Raw genomic sequence first — 17947 nt, forward strand, 5'->3', positions numbered from 1 at the left:
ATCTGTATCATGAATCAATTTAAGTGGACCCCGACTTAAACAAGTTGAAAAACTTATTCGGGTGTTACCATTTAGTGGTCAATTGTACGGAATATGTACTTCACTGTGCAACCTACTAATAAAAGTCTCAATCAATCAATCACTCAATCAATAAACCATATTTTGAGACCAATAACTAATAATATGTTTCGTCGCCCACAAAACAGACATACATTATTGTTTTTAGACACAAAGCATACGTGGTTGTTTTGTGTTTTTTTTTTTTAGCATTTTATATTTTACAAAATAAAAATATAAAATGATTTGACTTTTCAGTATGCGGCCCTTGGTGGAAAAACTTTGGACACCCCCGTTGTAGTGCAAATAGAATGACGAAATAATTACAGCACACCAAATAAAATATTTCATTTACAAGGGTATTTAACATAAGCACTCGGTTGTTTTAAAAAATGTATTAAAATGCTTGTATTTTGAAAAATACTGCCGTAAAGTAGGAAGCGGAATGTGCTGATTTTGGCGCATGCGCAAACGGACGGACTACTTAGGCGGGCAACAAGATGGCGGACTGGGCGACTGCGGCGTCTTAAAGACGTTTCTACGATCCACCCGCCATATATATTCTCAAAGATTCGTCTTTTTGAAGACCACGGAACGCAGGTTGAGTTTGCAGCGGTGGAGTGTTACCTGAAGTGAAGATTGAAGACGTGATAGAAGATGGACGACTACTGCTATGCTAAGATGGCGACGTCCGCTAAAAGAGAACATGAAAGAGAATCAGCGCCACCAACTTCCAGCAAATCACCAACGGAGATAAACACGAAAGATGAAGATAAAATTGAGCGAGTTAAAGTTTCCAACAACATAATTTTGGAGACTATCGTAAACCCTGAAAAGAGCGTCGATGAGAAATTAGCCGAATATGTTGAAGAATGTAAAGAAAGAGCCGCCATGATTGTTAGCTTGAAGAAGGCAGTGGAGTTCACATCAGAGGAGATGAAAGAATGCAAAAGTCAAATAAAGAAACTGGAAGAGCAAAACAAGCGCTTGTGTAAAGAAAATAATGATTTGAAAGAAGAGATGTTGGGGAAGAGTAAGAGATGTGCAGTGTGTGAAGAGAAGACTGGACCACATGTTTACATCAACGTGCAGAGGATTGGAGGTAATAAAGAACAAGAAAATAAACAAATGTATGCTGTGTTCACACACTAATGGTCAAATAAGATAGCTGGTAGTGTTTTTGTTATATTTTTGGTTTGAAAAGTGTAACTGAGAGCAAGTTACAAACATCTGAGCCCTTAGACTTAGACTTAGACTTCCTTTTTATTGTCATTCAAATTTGAACTTTACAGCACAGATAAAAACGAAATTTCGTTACATAAGCTCATGGTAGTGCAGGATAAAAAGGCAATAAGGTGCATATATAAATAAATAAATATATATATATATAAATAATATATAAATATATATATATATATATAAACTATATAAATATATATAAATTAATAAATAGATTACTGTACAGATAAATATATTGCACTTTTCCACATGCGTCCACGTTTATGAATGTATGTTATATTGTCTTTTTTATTCTAGTGAGTTAATCCATTTTGGGGGAGTTGAGGGGATAATTTAATTATGATGCGTTCAAGAGTCTTACGGCTTGAGGGAAGAAGCTGTTACAAACCTGGAGGTTCTGCTTCGGAGGCTGCGCAACCTCTTTCTAGAGTCCAGCAGTGAAAACAGTCCTTGGTGGGGGAGGGAGGAGTCTTTGCAGATTTTCTGAGCCCTGGTCAGGCAGCGGCTTTTTGCAATCTCCTGGATAGGAGGAAGAGGAGTCCTGATGATCTTTTCCGCCGTCCTCACCACTCTCTGGTGAGACTTCCAGTCTGAGGCACTGCAGGCTCCAGTCCAGACAGAGATGCAGTTGGTCAGCAGGCTCTCTATAGTGCCTCTGTAGAATGTGCTGAGAATGGGGGGGAGGGAGCTGTGCTCTTTTCATCCGACGCAAAAAGTGCATGCGCTGCTGAGCTCTTTTTACAAGAGCTCCAGTGTGTAGGGACCAGGTTATATTGTCAGTTATCTGCACCCCCAGGAACTTGGTGCTGCTTACCATCTCCACCGCTGTGCCGTTGATGTAGAAGTCAACGATGATCTCCTTGGTCTTGTTAACATTCAGGACCAGGTTGTTGGTTCTGCACCAGTCAACCAGATGTTTCACCTCCTCCCTGTAGTCCATGTCGTTTTTGTCACGGATGAGGCCCACTGCTGTCGTGTCGTCCGCATACTTCACAATGTGGTTAGTAGTGGACCTGGCGCAGCAGTCATGAGTCATCAACGTGAACAGCAGTGGACTCAGGACGCAGCCCTGGGGGGAGCCGGTGCTCAGGGAGATGGCACTGGAGGTGTTGTTGCCCACTCTCACAGATTGGGGTCTGTCTGTGAGGAAGTCAAGCAGCCAGTTGCATAGGGGGGGGTACTGAATCCAAGGGGGGCCAGTTTGCTCACCAAGTGCTGCGGGATGATGGTGTTGAATGCTGAGCTGAAGTCCAGGAACAACATTCGCACGTGTGTGTCCTTTCCTTCCAGATGTTCTAAGCTCAGGTGGAGTGCAGAGGAGATGGCGTCCTCTGTGGAGCGGTTAGGGCGATAAGCAAACTGGTATGGGTCGAATGTGGGGGGAAGTCTGGAGACAATATATTCCTTTACCAGCCTCTCGAAGCACTTCATTATGAAGGGGGTGAGTGCAACGGGGCGGTAATCATTGAGGGAGGAGATTGTGTTTTATTGTGGCCGTCTTAAAACATGATGGTACCACAGCCTGGGTCAGCGAGATGTTGAAGATGTCTGTGAGAACCCCCGCCAGCTGGTCTGCACATCCCTTAAGCACCTTGCCCGGAATGTCATCAGGTCCCGGTGCTTTCCGGGGGTTCACTCTCCTCAGGGTTTTCCGGACATCTGCCATATCCAGGTTGAGCGGCTGTTCATCAGGGCGAGGGATGGATTTTCTCGCCGGAGTGGTGTTAAGTGCCTCAAACCTTGCAAAGTAGTTGTTAAGGTCATCTAGGAAGCTGATACTGTTGTCACAGGGACAGGGGGAAGCTTTATAGTCCGTGATGACCTGTATGCCCTGCCACATTCGTCTAGTGTTTGTAGGGTTCTCGAAAAAGTCCTGCACTTTCTGACTGTGAGCACGCTTTGCAACCTTAATGGCACGGTTCAGGTTAGCTCTGGCTGATTTTAATGCTACCATGTCGCCAGACTTGAAAGCCATGTTCCAAGCCTTCAGCATTGCACGTACCTCACTGTTCATCCAGGGTTTCTCGTAGGCCCGTGTGGGGATGTTCTTGATCACACTGACATCCTCCATGCAATTCTGAATGTATGCGGACACAGACTCTGCATACTCCTCCACACATGTGTTATGATTATCGGTGGCGGCTGCTTTGAACATGTCCCAGTCTGTGGTTTCGAAGCAGTCTTGTAATGCTGACATTGCTCCCTCTGGCCAGGTCCTCACCTGCTTCACTGTAGCTTGCTTCCTGATCAGCAGGGGCTTGTATGCAGGAATTAACATCACAGATAGATGATCTGAGGAGCCGAGGTGGGGGTGTGGTGCAGCTTTATACGCCTGTTTAATATTACTATACACCAAGTCCAATCTGCTTCCACCCCTGGTTGCAAAATTCACATATTGATGGAAATAAGGGAAAACTGTTTTCATGTTAGCTTGATTAAAATCCCCTGCCACGATGAAAACTCCCTCTGGATGTGTAGATTGCAGTTCATTACAAAGCATTCAAAGCTTCTTTGGTGTTAGCACCGGGGGGAATGTACACTGCTGTGAAGATCATAGCACTGAATTCCCTGGGTAAATAAAATGGCCTGCATTTTATAGTTAATAGTTCAACACCAGGAGAGCAGTGACGTGATACTATCTTTCCATTATTGCACCAGTTATTGTTGACGTATATGCAAACACCACCGCCTCGGGATTTACCAGTGAGAGATTTTCTCCTGTCCGACCGAAACATAGCTAGCCCCTCGATGCTAACTGCCTCGTCCGGAACGGTTGGTTTCAACCACGTTTCTGTTAGAAATATGGCGCAGCAGTCTCTCATCTCGCGTCTTGCATTTAAATCCAGCTTCAAGTAGTCCAGTTTGTTCTCCAGGGAGCGGACGTTTGAAAGCAGGATGGAAGGAAGCGGCGTTCTGTGGGGATTAGCCTTTAGCTTTGTTGTTAGCCCAGCTCAGCATCCCCGCTTCTGCTACTGATCACACCGCTTACATGTCTTCCGTTGACGGTCCCCGCTGGTACTTGACTCCGCTGCGTCAAAGGCCGCTGGATGTAGCCGGCGAAGTATTCCCATGCTAGCGAGGAGGTCCAACGTACACGCATATTTCAGTCCAAAACGGCCCGATCTATCCACATCCAGAATTGTCTGGCGGTCGTATGTGACCACGGAGTGTCCACGCTGTAAGCCAGCCATGAAATTTGAATAATTGTCCGGTATTTTTGCCAAATTGTTCTATACTACCATGAGCGTCTGCAAGCCGCAGCCCGTCAGGGCACCGCCATCTTGACATCTTAGACTTAGACTTCCATTTATTGTCATTCAAATTTGAACTTTGCAGTACAGATAAGAACAAAATTTTGTTGCATTAGCTCATGGTAGTGCAGGATAAAGGAGCAATAAGGTGCAGATATAAATAAATAGATTACTGTACAAATAAATATATTGCACTTTTGCATATGCATCCAGGTTAATGGATGTATGTTATATTGTCTTTATATTCCAGCCAGTTAATCCATTTTTGGGGGGAATTGAGGGGATTATTTTAATGCGTTCAAGAGTCTTATGGTCTGAGGGAAGAAGCTGTTACAGAACCTGGAGGTTCTGCTACGGAGGCTGCGGAACCTCTTTCTATAGTCCAGCAGTGAAAACAGTCCTTGGTGGGGGTGGGAGGAGTCTTTGCAGATTTTCTGAGCCCTGGTCAGGCAGCGGCTTTTAACCATCTCCTGGATAGAAGGAAGAGGAGTCCTGATTTGTATTTTAAACCACCTCAGATACTATATCCTCTTGAAAATGAGAGTCGAGAACGCGAAATGGACATTGACAGTGACTGAACATGTAAATACACGATTAATAATATTCAGCTTTGCGAAGCTAAAAAAAATAGAAGCTAACATAGCAACGTAGCCAACGTGATAGCATAGCAGTCTCAAATGCAGATAGAAACTAAATAAATAAAAAACCCTGACTGGATGGATAGACAGAAGATCAAGAATACTATTAAACCATGAACATGTAAATACACGATTAATAATATTCAGCTTTGCGAAGCTAAAAAATAGAAGCTAACCTAGCAACGTAGCCAACGTGATAGCATAGCAGTCTCAAATGCAGATAGAAACTAAATAAATAAAAAACCCTGACTGGATGGATAGACAGAAGATCAAAAATACTATTAAACCATGAACATGTAAATACATGATTAATAATATTCAGCTTTTCGAAGCTAAAAAAAATAGAAGCTAACCTAGCTACGTAGCCAACGTGATAGCATAGCAGTCTCAAATGCAGATAGAAACTAAATTTAAAAAAACCCTGACTGGATGGATAGACAGAAGATCAAAAATACTATTAAACCATGAACATGTAAATACACGATTAATAATATTCAGCTTTTTGAAGCTAATAAAAAGAAGCTAACCTAGCTACGTAGCCAACGTGATAGCATAGCAGTCTCAAATGCAGATAGAAACTACATTTAAAAAAAAAACCTGACTGGATGGATAGACAGAAGATCAAAAATACTATTAAACCATGAACATGTAAATACACGATTAATAATATTCAGCTTTTCGAAGCTAAAAAATAGAAGCTAACTTAGATGCGGCGGCGGGCTTACTCACTGTAGTGCGTCTGCTATCCTGCTCAAAACACAACACAACCTCCTGGTGTTGGTGTTGCTGTAGTCCGCCGCTCCACCGATCGCACCTACAACTTTCTTATTTGCAGTCTCCATTGTCCATTAAACAAATTGCAAAAGATTCACCAACACAGATGTCCAGAATACTGTGGAAATTTGTCGAAGAAAACAGAGGTATTTGAATTGGGTCCAAACACTTCCCTTGCCCTCGTGACGTCACACGCATACGTCATCATACCGCAACGTTTTCAAGCGGAAGTTTCCTGGGAAGTTTAAAATTGCACTTTATAAGTTAACCCGGCCGTATTGGCATGTGTTGCAATGTTTAGATTTCATCATTAATATATAAACTATCAGACTGCGTGGTCGGTAGTAGTGGCTTTCAGTAGGCCTTTAAAGGGATGAGTGAGCGTATGATTGAAAAAAAGACCATGTCTACTAGAATTTGCTTCTTTTTATTTGACAGTGCTAGTATGTCTAATCAGTAATCACTGAACTCAACAAAAAAGTAAGACCACATGATTTTCGCTTTAACGTAACTTCGGAATCGGCCACTAAAACAGAATCTGCTTGTAAACGCAGAATTTCACGGAAATGGACATAAATGTGAGTGAAATGTTGTCATTGTGAGGAGAAGGAACATTTGTTTGGGACAATAATGTGTCCGGTACCCCTCGTTCATCCCCGAAACACTCAACCACCCTGTCCTGAACTAAACAATGTGGAGACGGCCACTTGAAACAGCGACTAAACTATGAAGCTAAAGCTAGCAAGAACAATCTATACACCACCAAACACTTCTTGTGTTGTTGTGAACGGCATCACGATGTAAGATCAATGTACAAACAGGAAAGCAGTCGCAACTTGAGAGGCTTTCTTTATTTTACAGCCTCAAGTTTTCTCAAAACTCACACTTTCCGCTTTGATTGATTGGTTGATTGATTTTAGAAAATGTTATTCATGACACAAAAAGCAAACAATCTATTGTGTAAAATAAGTGTGAGAGGTAAGAAACGGAATACAGAACAATTTAAACAGAAAATCTGAATTTGATTAGTTTTTCATATTGCTATTGTCGTGATAATTTGTTGTCACTATGATTGTCATTTTACGTGTTATTTATTTGTTACTAATATATATCTGTTTTTTCTTTTAGATTATATTTAAAACTGAGTTTTGGTGATACTGGTTTTACGTTTTCAAATTAATAAAAATGGTGTGATTTATCGTGATTCCAAAATCACTCAAAATAATTGTGATTATTATGTTTTGCCATAATTGTCCAGCCCTAGACGAGGTATTGGAAAGAACTTCATGATCAAATATGTATCACGGTACTTGAGTCACGATACAATAGTCTATTGTAATATTGTGACATGGAGTTTTACTGCCATTTTGACTAAGTCACTGAAAAATTTAAAAAAAACAGCTTAAACTAAATGTTGTTTATATGTACACTCCATGCCAGTTATTATTTATTGGACAAACTGTGTCAAAAACAAAGTAATTCCAATAATCACTGCAATTGTACATAAAGTGGATCCAATTTCTTGCATTTAATATCAAAAAAAGTTCTCTACTTCTTAACTACAGAGATCTTTCAGATAGATATGATCTTTTTTAGTTTTGCGATGTATTTCAATATTGACATTTTCCCCACTGTTAGTTTGTAGTATGTCCAAGAGTACATCAAAGCAGATGTTTTCTACTTTCTGTGACTCTAGCTGAACTTTTCTGAGTCTACGACAAGTCATGTAAACATCGATCCATCATTCTGGCAAGGCACTAAATGAATGGCCATGAAACACTACACACTAGGGTTGTCCCCATACCAATAATTTAGTACCGGTACTGTGTACATAAATCTACTGATGCCTAGTCTGGACACATCCTCGGTGACATCTTGGATTCACTGGGCGTTTTGGGTCTCTCAACTGGTCATACTCCCTACTCCCAGCTACCCAGCCGGGGGTGATCAAATCCCCGGCTTGTTTCCAGACAGCTAGCTAGCTACCATGGCTCCAAGGATCTCCTATTTTGAGCCATGACCATCTCGAGGCCCTTTCCGCCGCTTGGGTGGTACTGCGGATGGCTCTCCTCTTTCTCTCTCCATCGATGCCCAAACTGCTGAAGGCTCAGACCAAGGAACGGGCTGCAAATCCTCTGCATCCAATCTCCACAGGGAAACACCTTGCTCTCCAACCAGCCTGTTGACAGTCGCTGACCAGTCCTACATACTTGGAGAGCTTCCTCTCGAAGGCTTCTTCCAGGCGAACTTCCCACGGGACTGTTATCTCCTGCAGCACAGCTTGTTTGGTGGACTCAGACACAAGGACAATGTCTGGTCGCAGCTGGTTTTCAAGGTTCACCAACAACTGCCAGTCTCTTGCAGATGTCAGGATGCCTGCTGATGTTCTTCTGGCAGGAGTTGGCGTGTCCCCAGCTCTGACAAAGGCGATGGTTTTCTTGGAGGGGTGGAACTGTTTTTCCCATGCTAGTCCTGCACTAATGGCTTCAGCAATGGTCTTCAGGACTTGGTCATGCCTCCACCTGTACCTTCCATCTCCAAGTGTGTTCAAAGGTTCCTCGCTTGGAGCACAGTGGGCATGCTGGTGTCTCTGCTATGTCCCGTGTGTGCAGGTTTGAAGGGGTTGGGAGCACATCATACACTGCCTGAATGAGGAATTTGATGCGTTGCAGCTCGGCTTTCCAAAGCTCAGCCCAAGTCAGTCTCCTCTCAACCGCATTCTCCCATATTGTCCAAGCTCCATGTTGCTTCATTCCAACAGCCTTGCAGGTTCTCGTCTCCTCCACTGCTACTCTCACCTCATGACGAGGAGGGGCCACAGGATTCTGGGAAGAATGCTATGCTGGTAAATCCAGGCTTTGAACTTCCCAGGTAGGCCGGATTTGTCCACGGATTTCAGCCAGCCATCCAACTTGGCGCAAGTCAACTGGATGGATGTTGTGTCTCTCAAAAAGCAGTCAAAAATATTGCCCAAGCTCTTGACTGGCCTCTCTGAGATAGTTGGGATGGCTGTGCTTGTGATGTTAAAGCGGAACTTGTCCTCCACTTTCCCCTTCTTCAGCACCATTGATCTGGATTTGGCGGGTTTGAAAGGCATCCGGGCCAACTCCACCAACTTTTCAAGTCCTTTCAGAATCCAACAGCAGCCTGGGACTGATTCTGTCGTGACAGTGAGGTCATCCATGTGCGGGGCCCTCTGCACTCTGGCTCAGCAGACTTGGTGAGCATGTTCATGGCTAGTGAGAACAGTGTCACAGAGATAGTACACCCTGTGATGATACCAATCTCCACCTTGTGCCAACTGGATGTTGTTGCTCCGGAAGAGACCCTCATCCTGAAATTGCTGTAGTAATTAGCAATGAGGTCTCTACACCTGCTGGGTACATGATGTTTCATCAGAGTGAGTTGAACGAGCTTGTGCGGAATAGGGCCGAATGCATTTGCCAGGTCAAGCCACAGTACTGATAGGTTGCCCTTGTTCTCTCGAGCGTCCCGAATGAGCTGCGTCACCACATGTATTCTCCTTACATCCTGACATTCCTGAAATTCCGCCTTTCTGGACAGATGTATCGATGGAGGTGTTCTTTGCCAGGTAGGTACACAGTTGTTTGGAAACAGCTCTGAAGAAAATCTATGCCTCAACACACAGCAGGGAGATGATGCGGAACTGGTCTTGCTGAGTGGAGTTTTCCTCCTTTGGGATCCATACCCCTTCCCCTTCCACAGAACACTTGCAGGATTTTCCACAGACGCAGCAGCAGTTTGGGACAGTTCTTATACACTTTGTATGAAGTGCCACTCGGTCCCGGTGCAGAGCTTGCCCTGGCTCTGCGGACAACTCCCTGACTTCCTTTTAGCTGCAGTACCAACATGTCAAACTGCACTTCTGGTTCAGGAGGGTCTATGAGGTTGTTACACTCTGCCAACTCCTGTTCTCTTGCGGGGTCACTGTACGTCTGCTTCAGATGTTGATCTATGTCTTCCTGCGAGGAGGCCAGTTTGCCACTGCGCTTCTGTCCCAGCAAATCCTTCGTGAACTTGAAGGGCTTAGCGATGAAAGCAGCATGCTTACATGACCTCTCGCGTCGCCGCCTCCGATACCACTCTGCCCCACGGAGAATTCTGATCTTTTTCCGAATAATGCACATCAGCTGGGCCAGGCCAGTGCGTTCCTCATGTCCTGCCGCCTTGTACTGGAACTTCAGCGTTTTCATCTCCTGCCTAATGTTGTGGATCCTCACAGCTCTGTGGTTCTTTCAGTACGTGGTTCCAGAGCATCTCTTCTCCTCCTCGCCGAACCGTTCAGCTGCGATGCTGACAATGATTGTTGTCATAGCTTGTAGCTTCCCGTCGGCTTCTCCCTTCGCCATTGCCTCCAGAATTTGGTCGACATCGTCATCGAATTGCTTCCAGAGTGAGGTCATGCTAGCTGCAGGCCATTTGGTCTGCCTCTGTTCAGACTTGATGCTCGAGGGATTAGTTTGCAACACATGGAGGTTCTGGGCACTATGGAGTGACTCCGGGCCTGGCACCTCCTGCGTCTCAGCAGGTGTAACACCTGTGCGTTGTGTTGCTTCTGCTCCCAACAGGCACTTCTTCCTCGCTTGGTGGATCTTTAAGCCATGGATGTTCTTACAGACTTTACCGCATGTACACTGCACGCTCATAGTCATTTACTAAATGAAATAAATGTATAGATACTTTCCCAAATAAAGAGAACTAAGAAAAATGTCAATATTGGCTTTATTTTAACAGACAATCTTACACTACATTAAACACTCACAGTCAAAGAACAATTTTACAAGGTTAAAATATAAATTAAAAGGCATTAAACACATTGGGCTTTTCTTGTTGCACTCAAAGAACAATTGACATTTTTCCATATTACGTATACCGTAGTCTGCTATCATCAAGGATTGGATTAAAATAGAACATAAAGTTGTACTGACATGTTAAGTTATTCATGACTTATGGTTGCTACTCCTGGTCTGTGCTTTAAAAAAATACAATTATTAATTAAGTACTAAAAACGAAACTATGAAAACATGTACACAGATAAGCCATGTAGCAGGTAAAACACATTTATTAAAGACAAAACACAAAAGGTAGGAATTTGTTACAAAATGTAGTCATTTCACTTGCATTAGTTGACTGCTAATTGGGCAGTTTTAACTGCGCTAATATTTGGCATCAAGTTCCTACGTATCTACATGTGCACAGCAGGGGAGCTGGTTAACTTATGAGAGTAGTATGTGTGTTTGTGAGAATGTCAACGTGTTGTCTGAGTGATGTCTGTGAGTGAGTGGGCGAGTAAAGAGAGGTAGTGGTAGCATGTGCAGGAGTGTTAATAGCATGGTGGATGTCCGGTTGTGCCCTGTTGAAATAATAAATAAAGTGACCAAGTTGTAACTAATCGACCGCCTCGTCCTTTTGACCAAAGAGCGGAACTTTATGAACCCAGTGTTACCCCCGACAAAACATGTCACCGCCGCACAGCGCCATTCAGATGAAAGAACGGTACCGGTACTTTTCAAAAGTGCTATAGTACCAATTTCAATTGATTAGTACCACAATACTTTATTAGTAGCAGTATACTGTACAACCCTACTACACACACATACAGTACATTGAAGAAAGTGTGTTTTTGTTGTTTGTGTCTTGCAGACGTCCAGCAGCTGATCGGTAATCCAGAAGAAGTTTCCCCTCAGTTAGGGGGGAGCTCCACTTTGAAGCAGGAGACTCCACAACCACCCTGCATTAAAAAGGAAGAGGAAGAACTCTGCATCACTCAGGAGGGAGAGTGTCTTCTAGGACGAGAGGAAGCTGATTACACCAAGTTTCCACTGAGTATTCTCTCTGTGAAGACTGAAGATGATGAAGAGAAACCACAAGGAGACAACCTCTTAGCTCCACTATTAGATCGTGAGGCTAAAGACGAGGTTGAAGAACCTTTAAGCAGCGATACAGACTGTGAAGGTGATATGAGGACTCACACTGACAACAAACACTCTGAATGCTCTACAAAGAAGAGAGGTAAAACATGTTTGAGCTGCTCAGTTTGTGCTGAAAATTTTACTAAAAAGAGCAGTTTGACTGAACACATGAGAACACACTCAGGTGAAAAAACATTCAAGTGTTCAGTTTGTGGCAAAAGCTTTTCTCAAAATAGCTCTTTGACTCGACACATGAGAACACACACAGGAGAAAGAACATGTAATTGTTCAGTTTGTGGCAAAAGCTTTTCTCGAAATAGCTCTTTGACTCAACACATGAGAACACACAGAGGAGAAAAACCATGTAATTGTTCAGTTTGTGGCAGAAGCTTTTCTCAAAATAGCAATTTGACTCGACACATGAGAACACACAAAGGAGAAAAAACATGTAATTGTTCAGTTTGTGGCAAAAGCTTTTCTCGAAATAGCAATTTGACTCAACACATGAGAATGCACAAAGGAGAAAAACCATGTAAATGTTCAGTGTGTGGCAAACGCTTTTCTGTAAAGAGAACATTGACTCACCACATGAGAACACACACTGGACCAAAACCATTTAATTGTTCAGTTTGTGGTACAAGCTTTTCTTATAACAGCTCTTTATGTCGACACATGAGAACACACGCTGGAGGAAAACCATTGAGTTGTTCAGTGTGCTGTAAAAGGTTCACACATAATGCAGACGTAGTAAAACACATAAAAACACACACTGGAAAATAACCAATTAGCTGTTTAGTTTGTGGTATGTTGCTCATATGTGGTGACATCCACCCTACCCAGGACCCTCCCAAATGTAAAGAAAGTGAACAGTGTGTGATTTACTGCAATACTGTCGTCTTTTAAGTTTTCATTTGTGCTTTGTTGAAATTGTTCACACATTGCACTGCTTTTATTTTTCTATCAATACACATTATGCCTAGAAGACAGGAAGTAACTCAACACTTTTGAATAGTTTCTACCTCAGTTTGTATGGTTTGTTGAGTTAGCACAGGATTAATATGTGGAAATGACAAATGAGGTAGTTGATACATAAAATAGTTTTTAGTAGAGATGTTTGATAATGGCTTTTTTGCCGATATCCGATATTCCCCAACTCTTAATTACAGATACCGATATCAACCGATACCAGTTGTGGAATTAACACATTATGCCTAATTTTGTTGTGATGCCCCGCTGGATGCATTAAACAATGTAACAAGGTTTTCCAAAATAAATCAACTCAAGTTATGGAAAAAAAGTGCCAACATGGCACTGCCATATTTATTATTGAAGTCACAAAGTGCATTATTTTTTTAACATGCGTCAAAACAGCAGCTTGGAATTTGGGACATGCTCTCCCTGAGATAATCCTGATACCCACTACAACTATGGGAAACACTGTATAACTTTGACATTCACAAAGGGCTTTTTTTTTAAAAACATGCCTCAAAACAACAGCTACAAAAACAATGAAGGCACACAGCTTCAGTCCAGAGTATACTATAAACTGGGCTTAATCTGCCCTGTTCTTAACGTATTCATATGAGTAACAAAAATGTGCAAATAAAAACAAGAAAGGCACAAAAATAAAAAACTGCTTCAGTCTAGACTATTAGATAACACAGCCATTCTTTAAAGTGCATGAACATTAATAAAACTGCTTCAGTCTAGACTAGTAGATAACACAGCCATCCTTTAAAGTGCATGAACATTAATAAAACTGCTTCAGTCTAGACTAGTAGAAAACACAGCCATCCTTTAAAGTGCATGAACATTAATAAAACTGCTTCAGTCTAGACCAGTAGAAAACACAGCCATTCTTTAAAGTGGATGAACATTAATACAACTGCTTCAGTCTAGACTAGTAGAAAACACAGCCATCCTTCAAAGTGCATGAACATTAATAAAACTGCTTCAGTCTAGACTAGTAGAAAACACAGCCATTCTTTAAAGTGCATGAACATTAATAAAACTGCTTCAGTCTAGACTAGTAGAAAACACAGCCATCCTTTAAAGTGCATGAACATTAATAAAACTGCTTCAGTCTAGACCAGTAGAAAACACAGCCATTCTTTAAAGTGGATGAACATTAATACAACTGCTTCAGTCTAGACTAGTAGAAAACACAGCCATCCTTTAAAGTGCATGAACATTAATAAAACTGTTTCAGTCTAGACTAGTAGAAAACACAGCCATCCTTTAAAGTGCATGAACATTAATAAAACTGCTTCAGTCTAGACTAGTAGAAAACACAGCCATTATTTAAAGTGGATGAACATTAATACAACTGCTTCAGTCTAGACTAGTAGAAAACACAGCCATCCTTTAAAGTGCATGAACATTAATAAAACTGCTTCAGTCTAGACCAGTAGAAAACACAGCCATCCTTTAAAGTGGATGAACATTAATACAACTGCTTCAGTCTAGACTAGTAGAAAACACAGCCATCCTTTAAAGTGCATGAACATTAATAAAACTGCTTCAGTCTAGACTAGTAGAAAACACAGCCATCCTTTAAAGTGCATGAACATGAATAAAACTGCTTCAGTCTAGACCAGTAGAAAACACAGCCATTCTTTAAAGTGGATGAACATTAATACAACTGCTTCAGTCTAGACTAGCAGAAAACACAGCCATTCTTTAAAGTGCATGAACATTAATAAAACTGCTTCAGTCTAGACTAGTAGAAAACACAGCCATAATTTAAAGTGCATGAACATTAATAAAACTGCTTCAGTCTAGACTAGTAGAAAACACAGCCATCCTTTAAAGTGCATGAACATGAATAAAACTGCTTCAGTCTAGACCAGTAGAAAACACAGCCATTCTTTAAAGTGCATGAACATTAATAAAACTGCTTCAGTCTAGACTAGCAGAAAACACAGCCATCCTTTAAAGTGCATGAACATTAATAAAACTGCTTCAGTCTAGACTAGTAGAAAACACAGCCATCCTTTAAAGTGCATGAACATTAATAAAACTGCTTCAGTCTAGACTAGTAGAAAACACAGCCATTCTTTAAAGTGGATGAACATTAATACAACTGCTTCAGTCTAGACTAGTAGAAAACACAGCCATCCTTTAAAGTGCATGAACATTAATAAAACTGCTTCAGTCTAGACTAGTAGAAAACACAGCCATCCTTTAAAGTGCATGAACATTAATAAAACTGCTTCAGTCTAGACTAGTAGAAAACACAGCCATTCTTTAAAGTGCATGAACATTAATAAAACTGCTTCAGTCTAGACTAGTAGAAAACACAGCCATCCTTTAAAGTGCATGAACATTAATAAAACTGCTTCAGTCTAGACTAGTAGAAAACACAGCCATCCTTTAAAGTGCATGAACATTAATTAAACTGCTTCAGTCTAGACTAGTAGAAAACACAGCCATCTTTTAAAGTGCATGAACATTAATAAAACTGCTTCAGTCTAGACTAGTAGAAAACACAGCCATCCTTTAAAGTGCATGAACATTAATAAAACTGCTTCAGTCTAGACCAGTAGAAAACACAGCCATTCTTTAAAGTGGATGAACATTAATACAACTGCTTCAGTCTAGACTAGCAGAAAACACAGCCATTCTTTAAAGTGCATGAACATTAATAAAACTGCTTCAGTCTAGACTAGTAGAAAACACAGCCATCCTTTAAAGTGCATGAACATGAATAAAACTGCTTCAGTCTAGACTAGTAGAAAACACAGCCATCCTTTAAAGTGCATGAACATTAATAAAACTGCTTCAGTCTAGACTAGTAGAAAACACAGCCATCCTTTAAAGTGCATGAACATTAATAAAACTGCTTCAGTCTAGACTAGTAGAAAACACAGCCATTATTTAAAGTGGATGAACATTAATACAACTGCTTCAGTCTAGACTAGTAGAAAACACAGCCATCCTTTAAAGTGCATGAACATTAATAAAACTGCTTCAGTCTAGACCAGTAGAAAACACAGCCATCCTTTAAAGTGCATGAACATTAATAAAACTGCTTCAGTCTAGACTAGTAGAAAACACAGCCATCCTTTAAAGTGCATGAACATTAATAAAACTGCTTCAGTCTAGACTAGTAGAAAACACAGCCATCCTTTAAAGTGCATGAACATTAATAAAACTGCTTCAGTCTAGACTAGTAGAAAACACAGCCATCCTTTAAAGTGCATGAACATTAATAAAACTGCTTCAGTCTAGACCAGTAGAAAACACAGCCATTCTTTAAAGTGGATGAACATTAATACAACTGCTTCAGTCTAGACTAGTAGAAAACACAGCCATCCTTTAAAGTGCATGAACATTAATAAAACTGTTTCAGTCTAGACTAGTAGAAAACACAGCCATCCTTTAAAGTGCATGAACATTAATAAAACTGCTTCAGTCTAGACTAGTAGAAAACACAGCCATCCTTTAAAGTGCATGAACATTAATAAAACTGCTTCAGTCTAGACTAGTAGAAAACACAGCCATCCTTTAAAGTGCATGAACATTAATAAAACTGCTTCAGTCTAGACCAGTAGAAAACACAGCCATTCTTTAAAGTGCATGAACATTAATAAAACTGCTTCAGTCTAGACTAGTAGAAAACACGGCCATCCTTTAAAGTGCATGGGGAAAAAAGGTACAAAACATAAATGAAACAGCTTCACTCAGTCCAGACTATTAGTCTATTTGTGCAACAGATGAAGCTCAAAGAGTGGGCTAATTCTTTTTTTCCTTGTCATCATGTGTGAGAGGTAGATTTTTCTGAATGAAAACCAGCATCTGCAAGGGGTTCTGGGTATTTGTTTTGTTGTGTTACAATGCGGATGTTCTCCCGAAATGTGTTTGTCATTCTTGTTTGGTGTGGGTTCACAGTGTGGCGCATATTTGTAACAGTGTGAAAGTTGTTTATACGGCCACCCTCAGTGTGACCTGTATGGCTGTTGATCAAGTATGCTTGCATTCGCGGGTGCGTGTGTCAAGCCGTAGATATTATGTGACTGGGCCAGTACGCAAAGGCGGTGCCTTCAAGGATTAATTGGCGCTCTGTACTTCTTCCTGTGTCCGTGTACACGGCGGCGTTTTAGAAAGTCACAAATTTTACTTTTGGAAACCGATACCGATAATCTTGAAACCGATAATTTCCGATATTACTTTTTAAAGCATTTATCGGCCGATAATATCGGTTGTCCGATATTTTTGGACATCACTAGTTTTTTATTTATGCTTTATTGCGTTTTTTGTTCAATCCTAGATGGGTTGTGACTTAAAGTTTAATAGAAACACTGAGATTAAGTCCAGATTCATTTTGTTCTTCTAGGTGTTTTTGAAAATGTACCATTTTTTTTCCTCAGAATTTTTAACTAACTTGAAGTGTTTTGTCAAGAGGATTATTTGTGATATGTACATTTTCAGAATGTGCTTGTTCTATTTTGGGCCGAAGTAAAATAAATAAAACAATCTGATGTTGTCATAGTCGTATTTTTAAGTTATCATGCCATGATTTTACCCGTCCCGCCCACGTGGAAATAGATTTTCCTCCATGCGGCCCCTGAGCTAAAATGAGTTTGACACCCCTGCTGTAATGTGACTCATGTGAGCAGGTTACTGTATAAACACATTTTGTTATAAGTTATAAAAATGTGTTCAGTTCTCAGAGACACATCAATGTCAGTGTAGCTGCTGACAGAAGCAACATGTATATTTGATATATAATGTCGTAGTTGGTGAGAATAAATAAATACAATGCATAAAGATAAGTTCATATTGTACACATAATGTGATTAAAAAGGTATTTCCTTGGGTTAATTCATGCAAGTTTATGTTAACTTTATTTCTGTTACAAACCCATGTCAATTGAGTGGGGAATATAATTTGGTCACGTTGTTGGGGGGACAATTAATATGTGAGGGAATTAAGGAAGCAGCATGAGACGACAAGACGGATTGAAAATAAACTTTATTCCCTTGGAGTTTATGAGGCCAACGAGGTCTGATTACTTCTGATATGTTTGTGAAATCTATGTTTTCTTTTTTGGATG

General features: G+C 41.0%; 1 protein-coding gene across 1 annotated transcript; it reads left to right on the forward strand.

The window, feature by feature from the left end:
- Nucleotides 1–536: 536 nt before the first annotated feature.
- LOC133631865 (zinc finger protein 2-like) lies at nt 537–14615 on the forward strand. The gene is made up of 2 exons (XM_062024033.1): nt 537–1159; nt 11624–14615. The coding sequence occupies exons 1-2, from the start codon at nt 715–717 to the stop codon at nt 12670–12672; spliced, it is 1494 nt and encodes a 497-aa protein (XP_061880017.1). The 5' UTR covers nt 537–714; the 3' UTR covers nt 12673–14615.
- The last annotated feature ends 3332 nt before the right edge of the window (nt 14616–17947 follow it).

Source organism: Entelurus aequoreus, linkage group LG17 (genome assembly GCF_033978785.1).
Source record: "Entelurus aequoreus isolate RoL-2023_Sb linkage group LG17, RoL_Eaeq_v1.1, whole genome shotgun sequence".
NCBI lineage: Eukaryota > Metazoa > Chordata > Actinopteri > Syngnathiformes > Syngnathidae > Entelurus > Entelurus aequoreus.

What these genes read in the sequence shown, in the direction of transcription:
- LOC133631865 (XM_062024033.1), top strand. Translation starts at nt 715, where the DNA reads ATGGACGACTACTGCTATGCTAAGATGGCGACGTCCGCTAAAAGAGAA. An exon ending in CAACGTGCAGAGGATTGGAG is followed by an intron (nt 1,160 to 11,623) that starts GTAATAAAGAAC and finishes TGTGTCTTGCAG; the next exon opens with ACGTCCAGCAGCTGATCGGT.